Source organism: Aspergillus ibericus (genome assembly GCF_003184845.1).
Source record: "Aspergillus ibericus CBS 121593 unplaced genomic scaffold BO80scaffold_39, whole genome shotgun sequence".
Classification (NCBI taxonomy): Eukaryota; Fungi; Ascomycota; class Eurotiomycetes; order Eurotiales; family Aspergillaceae; genus Aspergillus; species Aspergillus ibericus.
In genome coordinates this window covers 87,222-106,159 of record NW_020292137.1, presented here as the reverse complement: position 1 = coordinate 106,159, position 18,938 = coordinate 87,222, and the positions used below count along the sequence as shown (strand labels likewise).

Genomic DNA, 18,938 nt, shown 5'->3' with positions numbered 1-18,938 from the left:
GTATGTATACCCGTTACAGACAGTTACCCCCGAATTACCGAGTGCTATACTCCGTAGACCATTCCACTAGTACGTGCCCGGGGGAGGTTCTTCCAGTTTCTCACGACAGGATACTTACGTTGTCGGAATCAATGAATGTTATCTTGTATGCCTAGATGGGGACCTACTACGGTAGCAGTACTCTTGTGTGGTGACAAAATGGTTATCATCATTGGCTGGCAGCAGCGACCGGTATTGGTACTACGGGAACCGGCGCTGTAAGCTACGTCACATGATTCATAATACAGCCTTAGGCCGTCTGTTGTGGCTGGCGCTGATATCAGCTCCCTAGTTGGTGGTTACCTCACCTACTACCTAAACTAACAGCTAACAGCGGTACCTATCCCGCAACAGCTCTCTAGCCGGGTGCCATCACCACTCACCCCATCCCCCTTGTTCTTTCATATCTTCTGAGACTTGGAAATAAAATTGCAAATATCAGCTATCCTTGACTCAAACGCACATATTCATATATCATCGAAATCCTGTTCTGATTGACGTCTCGCCGTGGCCGTACCAAGGAGCGTCATTCCTGGCTATCCATCATGGCGCTCGACAACTATTATCGCAATAAAATCGAGAGCATGAAGCTCGAGATAATCCAGGGACAGGCTGTCTTACGAAGACTGGAAGCACAGCGCAACGACTATAATTCGAGGGTGCGTTTACTTCGAGAGGAACTCGGCCTGCTTCAACAGCCTGGTTCTTATGTCGGGGAGGTAGTCAAAGTGATGAGTACCAAAAAGGTTCTTGTCAAAGTGCATCCCGAAGGAAAATACGGTAAGGCCCTTCATTAAGTCGTTCAGCTGAAGTCGTTGCCTGCTTGAATCTGTGTCTCTTACTAACCTCTCTTGCGACATTGCAGTGGTGGATATTGCGGATGGCGTTGATATCAGCAAGCTTACTGTGGGAAAGCGGGTCGCTCTACTTTCCGATTCCTATAAGCTGGAAAAGATGCTACCCTCGTCGGTTGACCCGCTGGTGTCGCTAATGATGGTAGAAAAAGTACCAGACAGCACGTATGACATGATTGGGGGGCTGGACCAGCAGATTAAGGAAATCAAGGAAGTCATTGAGCTCGGCTTAAAACATCCAGAGTTATTTGAGTCGCTCGGTATTGCACAGCCGAAAGGTGTTCTTCTTTATGGGCCGCCAGGAACCGGCAAAACTCTGCTTGCCCGAGCAGTGGCCCATCATACTGACTGCCGGTTTATCAGAGTGAGCGGATCCGAACTTGTACAGAAATACATCGGTGAAGGAAGTCGCATGGTCCGTGAACTATTCGTTATGGCTCGAGAGCACGCTCCCAGTATCATATTCATGGATGAGATCGACAGTATCGGATCTAGCCGCATAGACTCGGCAGGTTCGGGTGATTCAGAGGTGCAGCGGACGATGCTGGAGCTGCTTAATCAATTGGATGGGTTTGAGCCCACCAAGAACATCAAGATCATCATGGCTACCAACCGGCTCGACATCCTGGATCCGGCTTTGTTGCGCCCTGGTCGGATTGACCGGAAGATTGAATTCCCTCCGCCCTCGTGAGTCTCCCTTGTGATGCTACCTACCCCTTATCACCTCAACCGCTGGTTTGAACAGGGCTCCTATCTCGGGTTACTAATCATGTTACTCTTTCCAGGGTGGAAGCTCGTGCGGATATTCTGCGAATCCACTCGCGGTCAATGAACTTGACACGAGGCATTAACCTAACAAAGATTGCAGAGAAGATGAACGGGTGTTCGGGAGCCGAGTTGAAGGGTGTTTGTACGGAAGCAGGCATGTACGCTCTCCGAGAACGGCGAGTGCATGTTACTCAAGAGGATTTCGATCTGGCCACCGCCAAGATTCTCAACAAGCACGACGACAAGGAAGTCGCCGTTTCCAAGCTTTTCAAGTAAAGGCGGGGTGTTTGTGAATTTTAATGGCCTCCTACAGCAAGAACTATGGTATAAGAATCAACGCTCTTTGATGACCGCCCCGCCGGCATCATTACATGCATGTGCGATTGTGCGCTCCGCACGTGTACCTGATTACTGTCAGTGACGTCAAATTCCAAACTTTTAGCTGCCTCGTAGTTGGATATCTGCTGGCAGCCAGGAATATAAAGAAGTGAACCTCCTGCGCAGGATTTTCGCACAGTGTCTCCCTATTTGCACACTCTCATTGCTTGATAGAAATCCAGTCTGGTTAGCGAGAATAGCATAAAAGTACCCCTCGAAGCTAAGTAGGTCGGCTTCCTTTCGGAGTGAAGGTCAGCAGAGAGAACAAACCCCAGCATCACTAGGTCTCATAAATGATCGTCTGGGCCGATAGCTAGCATGCATGGCCCGGTACTTGAATTGTATGGAATCGATACCAGACACCATCATATGGAACCTCTTTCTTCTGCCCTTGGTTTATCGATGGGCTTCCAGGCTTCGTGATGCTCCAATTATCTCAGACATGCCTTTCATGCCCAACCTTTTGCCTAAAAAGGTGAATACGTACGCCATCAGTGATTTTCAGATGATCTTAGATGGTACCGTCAAGGCCATCTTTCCCTGTTGCTGCTAGTATGACGTACATCAGATTCGATCATCATATACGGGGTAGTATGATTGCCTAGCCATGCTTCGTATTGACTATAGAGTAGGTACGGAGTATGTAAGGTACGTGTGCTGCCTACCATTGTGGCCTTGGATACAGCAGTCTCATAGGGACAACTGCAGCGATAGGTATGTCCTTCTGCCAGCTGCCAAGACTCCCTCTCTATCGCTCCCCTAGATATGTGGACTGGACGGTTGCCAGCAGAGCGATCTGCGAAAGACCACACCCATCACCTGAGCAGGCTGACTACATACAGAGGTACTGTCTATCACCGGGGTTCTTCCCACAGTAGGCTTGGCAGAGGGATGAGCAGCATGGATTTGGGGCCGGCCAAGCCGCCAAGAGGAATGAATAGCGTTCGCAGGCGGACTCTGGCTGCGAAGGGATCGGTAGGTCGAGCCACGTATTCATTATGGTATCATTATTAGTGTATACTTCGTACATAAGGTGGGCATCCGCATAACCTGGCAGGGAGTGCTGCAGGGCTGGAGGGCTTCGCCGTTGCCATCGACCTCAGCTCCTCGTGATCAGGATGAAAAGGAAGAGATAAGCCCGATGATTGATCCGGGGGCTATGGGACGGGATCTTGAGTACATAGTAAGGAGTAAGTAGTTCAGAGCAGTCAGGCCACATCGGATGGCGTGAGATGCTAGCAGGTGCCGGTACTGGTGGGTATCTAGTAGGTACGGGTAGTACATACTTAGTAGCTTGCGGAGAGCCCTTGCCTCCGGATGACCCGCCTAGAGAAAGGTGTTTATCTCCCCGGAGCTCATCGATCCTCTAAACCTATGCTGGAATTGTAACCATGAATCCGCAGAGTATGTGGCCGATGGTGAGATGAGTGAAAGAGTCAAGCTACACAGTAGATACCTAATAAAAGTACTACTGTGTATATACTCCGTATTCCACTGATATTCCGGCCTTATGGGCAACCTGCCGGGAGTCTCCCATGATCTGCGGATGAAGTAAACTCCGTACTCCGGTTGACCCCGGTAATTTTGTTAGTATGGTGGAGCGGTGCAGGGGGTTAAATCTTTCTAATTCTACTGTTTATAAACATGATTATTAATACTTTATATAGCTATCTTTTATATTAACTACTGCTTAATATCTTACAGGCATGCTATTAATTAAACTATTTAAGAATGTCTTTAGTAAAGTATCCCACGTAGCCCGTATAACCTTACGTAGTTGATTATATGATAATTGTTTATTCTGGGGGAAATAATACTTAATCCAGTCTTTGATCCAGTTCCAAATGGCCTTAATTGGGTTGAGATCTAGTGAGAATGCTGGCTAAAATATTAGAAAGATCCCACGCTTATTAAATTTTTGAATAGTAGCTCTATTTGCATGACCAGAAGTATTATCTTATATTAATTGAAGTTGTTAATATTTATTGCATTCAACCAAGCATATATAACCATCAATAATAGGAATAATGCGGTTAATATAACCTTCAGTGTTAATAATATTCTATTCTTTCTCCCAAAAGAGGCACGGCCCTTTGGAATTACTATAGAAAGATATTTAAAATATTTAATTATATTTACATGGTGGATTTGTACAGAGATAGGTCTTATCAAGTTTCTTACTAGTCTTGCGAGTTATGTATATTTATTTATAAAAGTCTAAAGTTATCCAGGTCTTATTAGTCCAGAGTATTCGATTCCACTAATCTTGGGTCTAATATAGGTGTTCAAAAGTCCAGGCTAATCTTGCTTGTTTATTTATTAGGGTAAGAAGTAGTTTTTGAAATACTTTATAGCATGTATAACCTCTTTTTTTTAGAGAATGTGTTAAAGCTATTACTCCAACAAGAAATTCAAGTTCTTTAATAATATGATAATATAGTAACTAACGTGTACGCTTTGAATTTAATATCTATTATATAATATGATTAACTTCTTTATCTGAAAGCTTTGATGTATTGTCTTTTACTTTGTAAAGTATAGCTTATTAATTTTAATATGTATATTGAACTTAGTAATAGCTAATCTGTAACTGATTAATTATTTATTAATAGATAAATCTAGTATTATAAAAAGTAAGAACATGGATATAATTATTACGTGTTAAGTATTTTGAATTCACTTTCAGAGAGGTAGGTTCAGGAGAGGTAGGATTAGAAATAAAAGATATCTTTAAAATACCAAGAATTAGTAAAATATATTATTATTTTTATATTTATGAGCTTTAACTTTAACGCAGTGGCTAGCTATATTAGGCAGGCGGTGTTAGCTAGAAAACTTACCGCTGGAAGGATTTAACCCCCTACACCGCTCCGCCATACTAACAAAATTACCGGGGTCAACCGGAGTATACATAGCAGTGTAAGTAGCGGCCATGCCTACCTTTTCAGGCACCGGGGACTCCCAGGTCGCTACTATCGACTCCCGGAGTAGTTCCAGTACTCCGTATAAAGTACCTGTTTAGTAGCCTGAAGTCCGGAGTAAAGAGTCCGAGACTCAGGTACGCAGTCACTGATAGACTACAGAGGCTTTCCAGAATCCCGACTGGCCAGTTGATCTCCGGTTGACGCGTCGTGAGAAGAACTTTGACATGCGCGTGACCAGCGGGTCCAATTTTATTTTCTTTTCCATTCTTTTTACTTATTTATTTGACTTACCCCCCCCTTATCAATTATGTATCTCATCTGTTTGCAGTCTTTGAAGTACTCCGTGGTTTTGGCTGAATGGATTGCTCAGGGTCTCGGCTCAAGTGGGACAGTCCAGATCCGATGACCTTCCAAGTTCCCTACCTACTATGGGGAGTAACTGGGACTAAAAATTATAATAATGCTAGGAGACAGTTGGCAAGACCGTAAGACGGGCAGACCAGAAATCCTGGGGCAAGCGGGGAGGGTTCCAATGTATTTACTGTCCTATTCCCTTTCTGCCGACTCCGGACGGAGTATGCTAGCAGGACAAGCCTTCCTTTTAACGATTCGCCTCTTTTATCATGTTTTGCTCACCAGGCTGTTCTTAGTCTGTCTAATGACCACATTAGCCTCCCTGGTTGGTAATCTGCATAGGAATACTGTGTAGATAGTCAGAAGTTCGCCTCCCCAACGGAATTCAAGCCAAGCGGGAAGACATCTCACTATCGCCTCCCTGCAGGAGGTGGGCGACCATTGATTGCCAGATCATCCCGCCTAAAGTTTTTGGCCTTATTTGATTTATTTGACTATCTTATTATGTGTTCCGGACGGAGTATCTCCTTCATTTTCAACTTGATTCTCTTTTCTTTTTATCCTTTCTTTCTCTCCTCCACCGGATCAATAAATATTTTCACTGGGTTTATGTCGGAGGGGAAGAGGGCTTGGCTGGACAAAAGGCAAGATACCTTTCTGCATCAGGTTAAGATGGTCGGTCTTTCCCCCTCCCCTTGGACGGAGTGCAGTGGACATTGTACACTGCATACTGCACACAGAGTCTACTAGTTGTTTTCCCCCTTCCCCGGGGGAAGGGGGGCTATCTAGCTCTTCGGTCCGTCTACTCCGTCATAGTAGTATCTAAGTAAGACGGTAAGACCTACACAGTAGTAAGTAGATTCTGACCCACCTGGGCGGATTGGATGAATGCTTGGCCCATCTGATGATCTGTCCGGAGTACAGAGTACAGCTTGCAGGCTTATCCGTCTCTCTATGCCATCCGAAGTAGATCACTGGCTCGGCTCGCATGGTTGCCGTGTAGGTAACTGCTGAGGTGAGGATCTTGCCATCCTCGCTCTCTTCCTGTTCCTTGGGGGTGCGATGGATTAAATCGGCCCTATTCTCCCCCCAACCTTTGCTTCCGTGTCTTGCTCTCCAGCTATTGACTACTCCGTACCGTGCTGGTCATCTTGTACTTGATCCCTTTGAACTTGACACCATCCTTTACCCGCCTCTCTTGAAAATAAGGTCGACAGGGCGCTTCTTCCACCGACTTTCTAGAACCTGACCCTTTCACCCGACGAGTTCCACAGACTTGCTGTCTTGGTCGCTCGCGCCACGGTGCCCATCTCCATTGTTGTTTGGGTAGGTGTCCTGATGATCAACTCTTCTTCCAGACGGAGGACTCATCCTAGGCACTTAGGTCGTGGGAGAACCCATCCGAGTGAGGTAGAATATACACATAGCTACCCACCTACTTACCCAACTATTACCCAACTACAACGACCCAACAACCTTAGCTGAGCTACCCCCTCCGCACCCATCCTGGTCGTCGTGTACTAGTCTGGTGATCTCATTCTTGTCGCATTGCCACTCTCCTGTCCCCCGTGCACCCAGAAGCCCCGTATAATTCCCTAGCATGTCCGAAGGCGAGTTATGGTCCACTTTAGTCACCGCCATCGATCCCGGTAGTATCAAAGCCATGCCAGCTGTCCTTCAGTCGACCATCGATCTCTTGGAGACGGAACTGGCCAAGGCCAGAGCTGCGCTCCATGAAATACAACCCGCCGCTGGCCCCTTGTTTACGAGGAGGGATGAGCTCGCCCTCGGTGCGGTGGCAGCATATCGTCAAAATCTCATTGACCGCGCGCCGGGGTTCTTCTATGGCACGAGCCGATTGACGCCAAAGGAACTGGGCCTTGTTCCCACCGTCCGCGAAGTACTGGCAGATGACGATGACAAGCAGTTGGTGACTGAGCCTGAGCAACAGCACCAACCTGTCCTTCCCGTATCGCCGAGGCGCCCTTCCTTAGTCGATTTGTTATCCAACAGTTTGGTTCTCGATCATATGGCCCCGTATCTTTCGACCTCATCATTGTTCGCTTTGGTATCGACCTCCCATCTTGTCCGATCCTTGATCATGGGCACGCCTTACGTTTTCCGACATCTCGATCTGACCCAATGCCATGGGGCCAAACTGGCCAGTTCATTGACTATGGGCTCTGCCGAGCAAACGGTGAGGGGTGATCAAATGAATGATTCCATGACCGAGGATGAATACTACTCGTCGCCTTTGAGGAACGTCTTTGCCCATCTTGAGAGAAAGTCGCTCTTGCAAGATGTGCGTACCTTGATCTTGGATGGTCTGTCCGTTCCGGCGGACTTGATTGCGGAGATCATCCTTACGGATCGTTTCAACATCAACATTCTGTCAATAAGAGAGTGCCGTCATCTCAACGAGCGTAAACTTATGCAGGTTATAAACCATGCCGTCCGACCCACGCGTCCCAAGGGCACACCGCGCGTGAAAGGCATCTATCACTTCACTCCTTTAAATCAATCTCGTGCGACGGTACGCAGCAAATACCGTGATTGGTGGAGCTCGAGATGTTCTCGCCAAGTTTCTTGCACGGCTCCAACTTCGGAAGACAGCGCTGCAGCCAGTGACCATGCTGAGGGTAATACGCATCAGCAGAATGCATGGTATCGATCGTCCGGGCAGCTCTTCAAGCAAAGTGTTGAGGATGGGTGGGCGGAGACAGTCAAGAAATGCGAAGGCATCATTGCTTTTGATGCAGTCTTGTGCCACGGCCCACGACATGACGTTGATCGTTACACCCCAATGCCGCAGAACCAGAATGGATCTCATCCAGAAAGTCGACTGCTTGGGCCAAAGCTCGCCACTGTTGCCCTAGGTCCCAGAGGATGTGATGGCTGCCACACCTCCCCGGAAGGCCCGGCATTTTGGGGCCAGTCCCCGGACGATAGATTCCCTCTGCTTGCGCCGCCACCGTACCATACTTCCTCCGTAGCCAAGGCAAAACGCCCGGTGTTGATTCCGGATGAGCAGCCGAGTCTAATCGTTCGCTGCACGGAGTGTGTGACTGACCGGTGGTGTCATCGTTGCAACAAATGGTTCTGTGAAGATTGTTTGCCCCATCCCGAGCGCGGAAGGAATGATCTCTCGCCGCACCAGACGGCAGTCAGGGGTCCACGGAGCAGCCAGGATAGTACTGAGCAGCCCCAAGAGCACACGGTTCGTACCCCAAAAGAGCCCCATTTGATCAGGAAGACACCTCTCACTAGACCCCGTAGCAGTTCGGCCCCGGCGTAAGTAAAGACTGTTGGGAATGCGGTCCGACGGTAAGCCAAGTCGACCTAGCCATTATATTCGGCGTTCTGACAACTAGTTAAGTGTGCCCAGTGCAAGGCGGATTGTCAGCGAACCTGCCGGAGTTGTCGAGGTGATTATTGCGTCGAGCACAATGAGGGATGCTCCTCGACGATGGTATGTGTTTGAACCCACGACATGGGCTACTGAATCTTATGCTGACACGGGTGGCATTTTCAGTGCGATTGGTGCAATACTAGTACACGGCATCGGGTGAGAGAATTGTATTGAGCGAGTGAGCAGATATCAGGTCATATTGGACGTTTCTTTTCCAGCCTTTTCCTTGTTCTTGGGGTGGAACCTTAGCCGGCGTGCTTTCTCGCCACTCTTGAATACCACTGAAGCGTACATAGTATCATTGGGCAGGGACCGAGTCCTCCAACTGTAAAGGCGTCGTAACACAATTGTAGCCTTTTGAGAGAGAGAGGTGGGATGACAAATCGGCGGCCGGATTCCAGAAGGCGCGCGGCGCTTCGCCATTTCCGATGAAAGGAGAACTGGGATGGATCCGTTCTTCCCAGCGCTCCCCCATCAGCCTTCTTCTTATTATTCATGACCGACCCAAGATGGTTTCCGCTGCTCCCCCGATCTCCACCTTCCTCTCCCCCACCCTCTTCCCTCCTCCCCTAGATTTTTCCCTTCGCTGCCTCCCTCCCTCGGCGCCATGGCTAGGGACCAAGGTTCCTTGCGCTGGTCGTCGCAGTTGACCGTCGCTCCGCCGCCGCAAATTCCCAGGCTCCCAGGCGATAAGATTACGCTGCCACCTTCCGCGCTCGAGCAACTCCTGGCGGCTGCCCCGCTTCAAGAGGTGAATTCGCCGGGCCCGGCACGCCAGTACACCAGCGCTTTTGACCCCTTCAACCCGCATACCTTCGCCGCCGAGTCCCAAGCACGCGAGCGGGGTGTGGATCGCCAGCAGCAACTGCCCCATCCGCTCACGTTCCGCATCGTTAACCCGCAAAATAACCGTGTGGTATATGCTGGTGTCCGCGAGTTTTCTGCGGCAGAGAATGAGATTGGCCTCAGTGCTTTTCTACGAGGCGCCCTTGGCATTGCTACGCAAAATCCGGGGTCCTCCGCTGTTGTAGGTGATGCGGGAGACGATGTACCAGCCGCGCCGGCTACGGTCACGGTTCACGCCCAGCAGTTGCCGAAAGGCACCTATGTCCGTCTGCGCCCGCTTGAAGCTGGATACGACCCGGGGGATTGGAAGGCTTTGCTCGAACGGCAGCTGCGTGATAACTACACCACATTAACCTCTGGCGAAGTCCTTACTGTTGCGGGGAGCGGCAACCAGTCGTTTCAGTTCTTGGTTGATAAAGTTGAGCCTCATGGCACTGGCATATGTGTTATTGATACGGATTTGGAGGTGGATATCGTCGCCTTGACCGAGGAGCAAGCCAGAGAGTCTTTACAAAAACGATTGGAGAAAGCTTCCCGAGTATCTAGTGCTGGAGCGGGTACATCTATTGGTGGCGAACTTCAACTCGGTCAAGTAGTCACTGGCCGGGTAGCCCCCGGGGATTATGTCGATTACGAACTTCTTAAATGGGATCCCGCAAATGCACTCGAAGTATTTGTTGAAAGCGCCGACAACGCAGATGTCTGTCTCTTTGTCAGTCCCCTTTCCCCTCGCCAGCGAAACCGACCACGGGAGGACGAGCATGTATTTGGTGACTTATCAAGCCAGTCAACTAAACGGATAAGAATCCAGCCGACGAATGTTGATATGGAAGGGGCCGAGACCTTGTATATATCGGTGCACGCGTGCACTTCCACTGAGAGCTCGGACACGGGAGACTCGGCTCCCCGCTTGCCGTTGCCATACAGCCTACAGATTCATGCTGGACCCTCCTTGACAAGTCATGAGAGCCTTTCAGCCACCGGACCAGAGAACCATGACCCGGGCGACGTACAGTGTAAAAACTGCCATCAATGGGTGCCTCAACGAACATTAATATTGCATGAAAACTTCTGCCTTCGGAACAATATCCTTTGTCGTCAGTGTCAGAACGTGTTCCAGAAACGGTCAGCAGAATGGCAGAATCATTGGCACTGTCCGCATGACTCGGCCTATGGCGATGGTCGTATAGAGCAGCACAGACACAACCTCTGCTTTCACACTAAGCGTTTCTGTGGCGGTTGTGGCTTTGAGGCGGAGAATCTTCCTCGTCTTGCTCAGCATCGCACAACCGTCTGCCCGGCCAAACTTATCCTCTGCCAATTCTGTCATCTTGTGGTTCCCCAACGGAGTGAATCAGACCCTGACATGCATGACCCGGACGTTTTAGTCTCCGGCCTTACCCCGCATGAATTGGTGGATGGTGGTCGGACAACCGAATGCCATCTTTGTAACAAGATCATCCGATTGCGGGACATGAAGACGCACCTTCGCCATCATGATTTGGAACGTCTCTCCCGTCCAACCCCTCGCATTTGCCTAAATCAGAACTGTGGGCGGACGCTTGATGGACGCGGTACACAAGATGCAGTCAACCTTGGCCTCTGCAGCATCTGTTTTGGGCCACTATATGTAGACACTTATGACCCTGAAGGGAAAGCGCTCAGGCGACGTGTCGAGCGTCGCTACCTTTCCCAGATGATGACAGGCTGTGGTAAGACTTGGTGTCAAAACGAGTATTGCAAAACGGCGAAGCAAGCTAGACAAGCCCCTACATCTGGTCTAAATTCTGCGTCCGCACCCATCGGTGCGGCAGCTATCTTGACTGCTGTGAGACCTTTGCTTGACACCGTGAACCTCGGGGGAGATGCACCCAACACTGCACCTTTCTACCTTTGCGCAGACCAGGTGGGTCAGCAACGCCGTCTCGCCGCGGAAATTCTCGCAGCCGAGGGAACAATAGTTAGTGGAAGGGCTTATGATTTGCCATGGTGCGTCGCCGCTGTGGAAGCCACGGTAGGAAATCTAGAAAAGGCGCGAGAATGGTTGGAAAATTGGGCCCCCGCTCATGGTGAAGGGGCGGGTGCCGTTCAGCAGTAAACGCCTGTAACGACACTCATGTCGTCAAGCCGTGCTTGACACAACACTCCCGCCAGAGGGAGTATTATATACGGGTACTCTTGGAACATTGTCGGGGAAGATAGAGAGACATGTAGCTTAAGACTTCCCGCGAAAACTCTCCTACATGTACATGTGATATGGACCAAGATCAATGGCCCATGAGACTGTAAGGCTCTGGAGAGCATGGGGCCGGATTCCGTGCCTACGTCATCAGGAAAAGCAATGTCTGAAGGAGAAATGGAAAGGGGTAAAAACAAAGTTCAATGGTTCGTCGTCATGAATTGATCAATACACTCATGCATTAGGCTGCACCTGTCCTAGCAGCCAAGGTTCCGCTCCCACGAGATGAGAAGATTCCCATGATCCCAAACACAACGTAGAACAGCGCCAGTGGGTAAGCAACTAACCCCCTCATGCCACGCATGCGCGCAACAGCACAGAACATTCCCGAGGAGCTATACGTGCACCACCCCACGGCCGCGGTAGTCAGTAGATACCCGAACATGGTGTCCATAGGGATCAAAATTCCCACTAAGCTGGTCAGCACCAGCGGGAGGAAGCAGTACCCTAAGACACTGGCGGAACGTGGGAAGGTCAGGGTAGCGGAGAAGTGGCCGGCGGCGGAGGCGTCGGACATGGAGGGCTTGTGGTGGGGAGAGTAACTGGTGGGGTCTGCAGTGTTGGGGACGGGGACCGTGTCCAGGGCCGGAGACATTAGGCTGAGGATCAAATGCAAGGCAACGGTTCCAAAGACTGCGACACCATAGATGTAGCCATAGAAGACCTTGCCGGAGAGCAGAAGGAACGTTCCATACAGGACGATATAAAGAAGGGCTCCATAGAGATCGCTGTCGTCCATCAGGTGTTGGTCAATTCGCGCAAAAGGGTTGAGCACAGTCAGCGTCTAGAAAGCGAGCATGGTGGCTCGGTCAGTAAGCCTCGCTATAGCGGGTCGGACGCGGTCCAATTGTACCGACCTTGGTGCGGATATGCTCAAAATTGACTCCCAGCTCTTCCAGAAGGGGAGGCTCCCCTTCGTAGCCCTCTGTACCAAAGGCGGCAAGCCATCCAGTCCTCAATCCTCCCTGTTCGCCCATCCTTCCAGTGACTCCCGCAGTTGGAGATCCGAACCCCCCATATCCCCCACCAACCCCTCCGACGGGATACGCCTGGGATGCCGGATTAGGCGCTGCGCCGAAGTTGCCGTAGGATGCCTGTGATGGGGTCGTGTGGCCCGATACGGAGCCATAGGATGAAGGGTAGAATTGGAGGTTCTGCGCCGACGCTTGCACGCCGTAAGGCTGCTGTTGCGGGTAGTACTGGGCCATTGCCGGCCAGGGTTCGGGGACGATATCGGATGAATGATACGGGTAGAGAAGAAGGGCCTGGGAAATGTGCCGTGTTGTTGTAGTGTCAGTGGGAAGAAGAGAGCCGAGGGAATTGATGATCGGTGATGGAGAGGAAGGAAATGACGGAGTTGCACGAGAGAGAACAGCTGGCGGGCGGTGAGCTGGGCTGCCTGAGTCCGCCAGGCCACCGCACCTTCTAGATAGATAGAGCTGGATAACATCGGATATCAACGCTAGAATTCATGCTGCTAGCAGATTGGAAAGACCCCTTTGGAATATGAAATGAAAGAAACAGCCCCTATCTGCTTTACCTTCACCCATCTCTCTTCTCTATGTAATTTGTTACAGTGTCAAAAATTCTCTACAGGAAATTGATGCCGATGCCGAGCTGCAGCCCTTTCCGGCCTTCCTCGCCCTTGCGGAGTACCAGCGGCAGGGAGAAGTTCAACTCGAATCTGGCAACAGGATGGGCGTACACGAGTCCGACGCCAGCCGCGATGCTAGGCAGGCCGTTGGCCAGCTCGGAAATCGTGCAAACCATGGCATCCTTCACCTCTGCATTCGAACTAGGTGCGTTTTTCTCTGCCGTTCGTAGGGGCAGCAAACGTCCGCCATTTACAAAGGCCTGCAGTCGTAGAGGTTTCTCGGCACCTACCCTGGGGAGCGGAAACAGTAGATTGGCACTTCCTGCAGCATACACATCACCCCCAACGGCATCTGCTCCATCATGGGGGCCAAGACCGCAGAGGCGGAAACCACGAACATCCGTAGGACCTCCAAGAACGAATCGGTCGTTAGTGCGCGAGAGCTGGGGCCGAGAACCGCTATCAAGCCCAAGAGGATACAGGAGACCGGCGCGGAACCCGGTAGTCAAACTGATGCCACTGTCCCCTTTGATGCCAGGGATCGGAATGGGCACTGCCGCCTGCGTTTCAATCTCCGATTTCCAGAAGGAAACATCACCTTTGAGAGGGCCCCATCCGGCCACCTCATTGAATGCCTTTGCGTAATAGCCACGAGAGGGAAGAAGGGGGCTATCTCTCTGGTCCTTGGTCCAACTGTGAAAAACGCTGCTTTTCACACTGTCGCCTGCATCAGCTCGAACAGTAGGAGATGCATTCTCGGATAGCCCGGTCATTTGTCTCCAGAAACCATTGTAACCAAATTCATGGCGTTGACCGGAAGGACTCGCCCAGCGAAACTTCGTCCATCCTCCTTTGAGCACCTCCTCGTGGCCTGCCCAGGACTTCTGCGTGGCACTTGCTAGGCCACCAAGTTCCAGACGGAAGTCCGGATCACTGAGAACCGGGGTCTCAAAGGTGGCTTGATAGGCAGACCTTGTTCTGGTGCCCAACGAGGCATTCAAATTGAGATTCTCCGCGCCACCGAATACATTGCGCCATAGAAGATTGCCATAAGCCGAGCCCTCGGCGTTTCCGAGATCGGTTCCTGTCTTCAACATTACACGGGACTTCTCCTTGGCCGAGACATGGACATTGAGAGTCGGTATACCCGACTGCGCGTCTACTCCCGAGGACTGGTCCAAATATACCGAAACAGGCTGCTGGAAGATATCTTCAAAGACAGATTAGGTTTGAGTCCATAGCTATCTTTGTCGGGAAGGTAACCCACCGAATCTGTTGAGCTTGTCCGCACGTGCCGAAACTTCCCGCAAGGCCTCGGAGAGCGTATACGGTCTGTCCTGATTACTGCTTAGGATAGGGTTGAACACCCGCTCCAGAAACCCTCTGCGCGTGTGGTGAGCGCCATGAACCTGTACCGAGGAGATCGCACATGGTAGCGTGGAATTCTGGTCAATCTGGTGGTATAAGCTCACTGGTTAGCCATCATGACGCATGAGGCATATCGCCCTCGGCCCAGTGCCAACAAGGATAGAGGAGCTGCTTACCAATTCCCCAAGGCGTGTCTGCGCTTTCTGATAGATCGCACGAACCCGCTCATCAACCGCTTGCTGCTGCTCTTCCAGCACCTTCGGATCGGCACGCTGTTGAAGGCGTGCGAAGATCTAGAAAACAGACGCCCAGAGTGGTCAGTGCATGGGGCTCAGGACTTGGCCAGTAATTCATAAAAGGAGGTGTGTCACAAACATCTTCGTCGTCGGCGGAGAGTGGGGAGGACATTGCTGCGGCGGCAATGGCCAGATGAGACCTGCTTTTCCTGCTTTCCCTTCCGGGGCGGCGAAGATGAAGCCATCCGCCGCCCACGCACGTGACCTTCCCCCGAGGTGCCTCCGGGGGGTTGCTTCAGGCCAGGCCGCAGCGCAACTAAAACTAACTATAGAACAAGAACCCCCCCCCCCTCCCATCATCGTGAGACGGCGTTTGCTTTGCGATCTGCTTCCGTCTATTTACCCCTTTCCCTTTGAAACTTGTCTCAAGCACTTGGTCTGCTTTTAGAGCCAGCATCGTTGCCCCCCGTCTTTTGCTGTTTTCCTTCCTTCGCCCTCTGTTCTTCCCCCCTCCGTCTGTCGGCTGCAAAGCCTACTGCAACAGCCCGAACGGACTATAAGGATGGCGACCAAAGCGGCTTTCAAGCGCGTGCGTCAGGCCCTTTCCAGAAGCAGCTACCCCATCGCCTTACAACTAACCGTTGAACAGCTTACTCGCGAGTACCAGAACATCCAGAAGAACCCCCCGCCCTACATTGTGGCACATCCCTCCGAGTCCAACATTCTCGAGTACGTCACTTGCAGCCGATTGTTACAACCCCTCCTCGCTCTCCCGCAGTGAAGGCTGACACTCTACTCAGATGGCATTACATCCTGACTGGTCCCCCGGGTACACCGTACGAGAATGGTCAGTACTGGGGCACCCTGATGTTCCCTCCCGAATACCCGTTCGCCCCCCCAGCAATCCGCATGCACACTCCCAGCGGTCGCTTCCAACCATCAACCCGCCTGTGCCTCAGTATCAGTGATTTTCACCCAAAGTCCTTCAATCCCGCATGGGAGGTATCTACCATTCTCATAGGATTACTCTCCTTCATGACAAGCGAGGAGATGACCACCGGGAGTGTGAGTGCGTCGGAGGCCGAACGAAGAGTGCTGGCAGCGCGATCTAGGTGGTGGAATTCCACCGGAGGAGGCTCTCATATCAGCGCAACTCCGGGCGTGACTCCCACAGCCAAGGGTATCAATAATGTTAAGGCTGGAGACGGAGGTCTGAAGTTTCGCGCCGAGTGGCCAGAGCTTGACCAAGAGAATTGGAGATGGATGAAGGACAGTCGCATCGACACGAATACCGGCCAGCTCATGCCTGATCCTAGCCTTGCGACTAGGTGCTCTCCAGAGACGAGTGCGCTTCGCCGGCGACCGAACGGCAGCGCTCCCGGACTCGGTGCCGTGATGGAGGGCGGTCATGTCGCCCGAGAAGCAGGCCAGAGCTGGGTCCGACGCAACAAAATCTGGCTTGGCTTCGCGATCCTATTCGGATATGCGCTTTTGACCAGGCTGGTGAAAGATGTTCAAGGTTGATGGCTGAGAAGGTTGAGCTGGCTCGGCTTTCTATCCCTTTCTGTATACTTGAAGTTACCCAATTCAGCGTTCTCTCGGACATGCGAACACCCCCGACAACACCCCTCTTCTCATTTCTTCCCTCTCTTCTGTTGGCGTGTTCGCTTAGTCAACAACACCCATATTAGTATTTTCCTTGTGTTCGGCATTGTGGTCCGGGAGAGCTCGTACGGACTTACATGGGCTTACATGGTATCTAGTTACTCGAGGGCGTCCCGGGAATTTCGGCGTTCGAAGCATCCCTTATTTTGTCTTTCCTGTTTTCCCTTCCTTCATCTCTCTTTTTTCTTTTCTTTTCTTTTCTTTTTTTTTTCCTTTCTCTTCTCCCTTATTTTCAACTCTCTTGCGTCTTGGAATAGGTGGCTTTACCTTTGATAGGTTGCCCAAGCATACGGCAAGGACAGCTTTGGTTTGGGAGTGGGGAAGAACTGTACATAATCGAATAGTCTTGCCATAAGAAAGAATAAACGTCCATATTGAGGTACTTTCTGCGGTTTCCCTGTACCAGAACTGTTCCTGCGTACCTAGTAATATAATATGTACCTGAGGAAGCGCAGCCATATCAATCAGCTCGCGCGTGATTGGCTGCGGGCAATGGCGGAGAGTCCCGGCATCACGTGGGCGGCGGGCGGGAATTTTCCGGCTTGGAAAATAAAATCATTTGTATCGCCGAACCACTATTAATCCCGTCGCGATACATCATTCGCTCTCATCCTCACTCTGGACCTTTGGCAGCCTCCATTCCATTTTTTTCACCACCTTCTCAACGGCTTGTCACTACCTATCTTTGCACAATTTTTGGGCTTGCTCCGTATCCCAATCTTACCTTGGTAAAATGGGCTGGTTCTGGGCAGATTCTCAACCAAAGCCGACGCCCGCGGCTCCGAACTCTTTGGCATCCTCGAATGCCTCTCCTCCGGTGAGTAGCTGTGTGACTCAAGCAAGATCAAGCAATTTTTCTGACGAATTCTTGTAGCCAGGATGTCCTATGCACGCATCTAATAATGTCCCTACTTCGCCAAACCAAACCGCCTCCGAGAGTTCAAGTGCCTGTCCCGTCCGATCCACCGACTCCCCGTTCTATGTGCCTCCGAAGTCCAAGTCCCCAGAGTCGCAACCTCCCTCAAACACCGAACCGCGCTCCGCACTCTCTAAGTTGAACCCTCTTAACTACATGTTCACCTCGATCTCCCAGGAAAGAGCGCCTAACCAGACAGTGGATCTCCCCGTGGAACGAGAAGTTTCGTCCATACCCAGATCCGACATGGATGAGAACTGGGAATATCCTTCTCCCCAGCAGATGTATAACGCCATGCTGCGCAAGGGCTATACCGATACTCCGCAGGACGCCGTCGAAGCAATGGTTGCTGTGCACAATTTCTTGAATGAGGGCGCTTGGGACGAGATTGTTCGGTGGGAGCGCATATTTTCCAGAGGTCTGGCGCAAGGTTGGGACAAGTGCCGTCGCGGAGAGGAGAACATTGTGATGGATGAACTTAGGGAGGAGTTGGCTGGTTCCGCCAAGCAGGATGTTCCACCTCCACGACTCATCCGATTCAAGGGTCGTCCGCAGGAGCTCACACCCAAGGCACGGATCCTCCAGGCTCTGGGCTGGGTATATCCATCAAAGTTTGAGTCGGTATCCCCTTCTTTTCATAATCCAAGTATTTTAAACTAACCTCGCTTACATCAGAACAAACCCGCCTTTCGATAGACATGATTGGTTCGTAATGCGGCAGACGCCGTCAGGTCAGAAAGAGGTTCGTTATGTTATCGACTATTATTCTGGACCTCCCGAGCCAACCGGGGAACCTGTGTTCTACCTGGACATCAGACCCGCTTTGGATACGCCAACTGCTGCCGTTGAGCGGCTAATGAGATGGGGAGGAGATGTCTGGTGGCGCGCCAGCGGCGCCTCCGCGCGGGAAAACAATGGTAGCTGATTATTATATCGCATGGCCGCGATTTTCTTTGTCGACACTGTTCAGCAATATACACTCTGGGAAGGCGCGGGCGTCTGGTAGGTTCTCCTTTCTATGGAACTGTCCTGCTTTATTCATGTTCTTGTTTGTTCGGATCGCTTTGGTTGCGCCTGCTCTCCCTTCCAACTATGTCATGCTTATGGTCATGTGAATCTGGAGTATTACGGCGGCAATTTGTCAAATAAATGACGAAAGAGGTTCTTGGTTTGTTTTTTAATCTTGGGTTCTCTCTACTCCATTCTTCCGCCCCATCTCGGGGGATCTGCCTTAATGCAGCAATCTTGATATGTAATATAGGATCCTGTACTGCCATCGCAACATGGGCTATGAACAAGATAAACTCGTGCTTACTCTATTGTATAATGTGCATAAATGACTGGCTAT

At 51.0% G+C, this 18,938-nt stretch overlaps 5 protein-coding genes across 5 annotated transcripts; 3 read left to right on the top strand and 2 right to left on the bottom strand.

The window, feature by feature from the left end:
* The first annotated feature begins 337 nt into the window (after positions 1-337).
* Positions 338-2,247, top strand: BO80DRAFT_388382 (proteasome regulatory particle base subunit RPT6). Its single transcript, XM_025717082.1, has 3 exons — positions 338-819; positions 905-1,580; positions 1,679-2,247. Exons 1-3 carry the CDS (start codon positions 585-587, stop codon positions 1,935-1,937), a joined length of 1,170 nt encoding a protein of 389 aa, XP_025572354.1. The 5' UTR covers positions 338-584; the 3' UTR covers positions 1,938-2,247.
* A 271-nt stretch (positions 2,248-2,518) lies between these two features.
* On the bottom strand, positions 2,519-3,187 carry BO80DRAFT_427716 (uncharacterized protein). Its single transcript, XM_025720086.1, has one exon. It carries the CDS (start codon positions 3,034-3,036, stop codon positions 2,872-2,874), a length of 165 nt encoding a protein of 54 aa, XP_025572353.1. The 5' UTR covers positions 3,037-3,187; the 3' UTR covers positions 2,519-2,871.
* A 3,730-nt stretch (positions 3,188-6,917) lies between these two features.
* Positions 6,918-11,670, top strand: BO80DRAFT_457713 (putative ubiquitin fusion degradation protein (Ufd1); the record flags this gene model as incomplete). The annotated part of the gene is made up of 3 exons (XM_025722241.1): positions 6,918-8,534; positions 8,694-8,786; positions 9,373-11,670. 3 exons carry the CDS (start codon positions 6,918-6,920, stop codon positions 11,668-11,670), a joined length of 4,008 nt encoding a protein of 1,335 aa, XP_025572352.1.
* A 322-nt stretch (positions 11,671-11,992) lies between these two features.
* On the bottom strand, positions 11,993-15,181 carry BO80DRAFT_362539 (Yip1-domain-containing protein; the record flags this gene model as incomplete). The annotated part of the gene is made up of 7 exons (XM_025716059.1): positions 11,993-12,595; positions 12,669-13,010; positions 13,352-13,370; positions 13,406-14,615; positions 14,673-14,859; positions 14,950-15,066; positions 15,149-15,181. 7 exons carry the CDS (start codon positions 15,179-15,181, stop codon positions 11,993-11,995), a joined length of 2,511 nt encoding a protein of 836 aa, XP_025572351.1.
* Positions 15,182-15,351: 170 nt separating this feature from the next.
* On the top strand, positions 15,352-18,908 carry BO80DRAFT_495851 (uncharacterized protein). Its single transcript, XM_025723975.1, has 6 exons — positions 15,352-15,598; positions 15,659-15,738; positions 15,810-16,512; positions 17,441-17,491; positions 17,549-18,207; positions 18,266-18,908. Exons 1-6 carry the CDS (start codon positions 15,572-15,574, stop codon positions 18,513-18,515), a joined length of 1,770 nt encoding a protein of 589 aa, XP_025572350.1. The 5' UTR covers positions 15,352-15,571; the 3' UTR covers positions 18,516-18,908.
* Positions 18,909-18,938: the final 30 nt, after the last annotated feature.

Bases quoted from the DNA above. Each gene is read 5' to 3' on its own strand.
- BO80DRAFT_388382 (XM_025717082.1), top strand. From the start codon at position 585: ATGGCGCTCGACAACTATTATCGCAATAAAATCGAGAGCATGAAGCTC. The intron at 820-904 runs GTAAGGCCCTTC...GCGACATTGCAG, and splicing joins GCATCCCGAAGGAAAATACG to TGGTGGATATTGCGGATGGC. The intron at 1,581-1,678 runs GTGAGTCTCCCT...TACTCTTTCCAG, and splicing joins ATTGAATTCCCTCCGCCCTC to GGTGGAAGCTCGTGCGGATA.
- BO80DRAFT_427716 (XM_025720086.1), bottom strand. From the start codon at position 3,036: ATGAATACGTGGCTCGACCTACCGATCCCTTCGCAGCCAGAGTCCGCC.
- BO80DRAFT_495851 (XM_025723975.1), top strand. From the start codon at position 15,572: ATGGCGACCAAAGCGGCTTTCAAGCGC. The intron at 15,739-15,809 runs GTACGTCACTTG...CACTCTACTCAG, and splicing joins TCCGAGTCCAACATTCTCGA to ATGGCATTACATCCTGACTG. The intron at 16,513-17,440 runs GTGAAAGATGTT...TCTCAACCAAAG, and splicing joins ATGCGCTTTTGACCAGGCTG to CCGACGCCCGCGGCTCCGAA.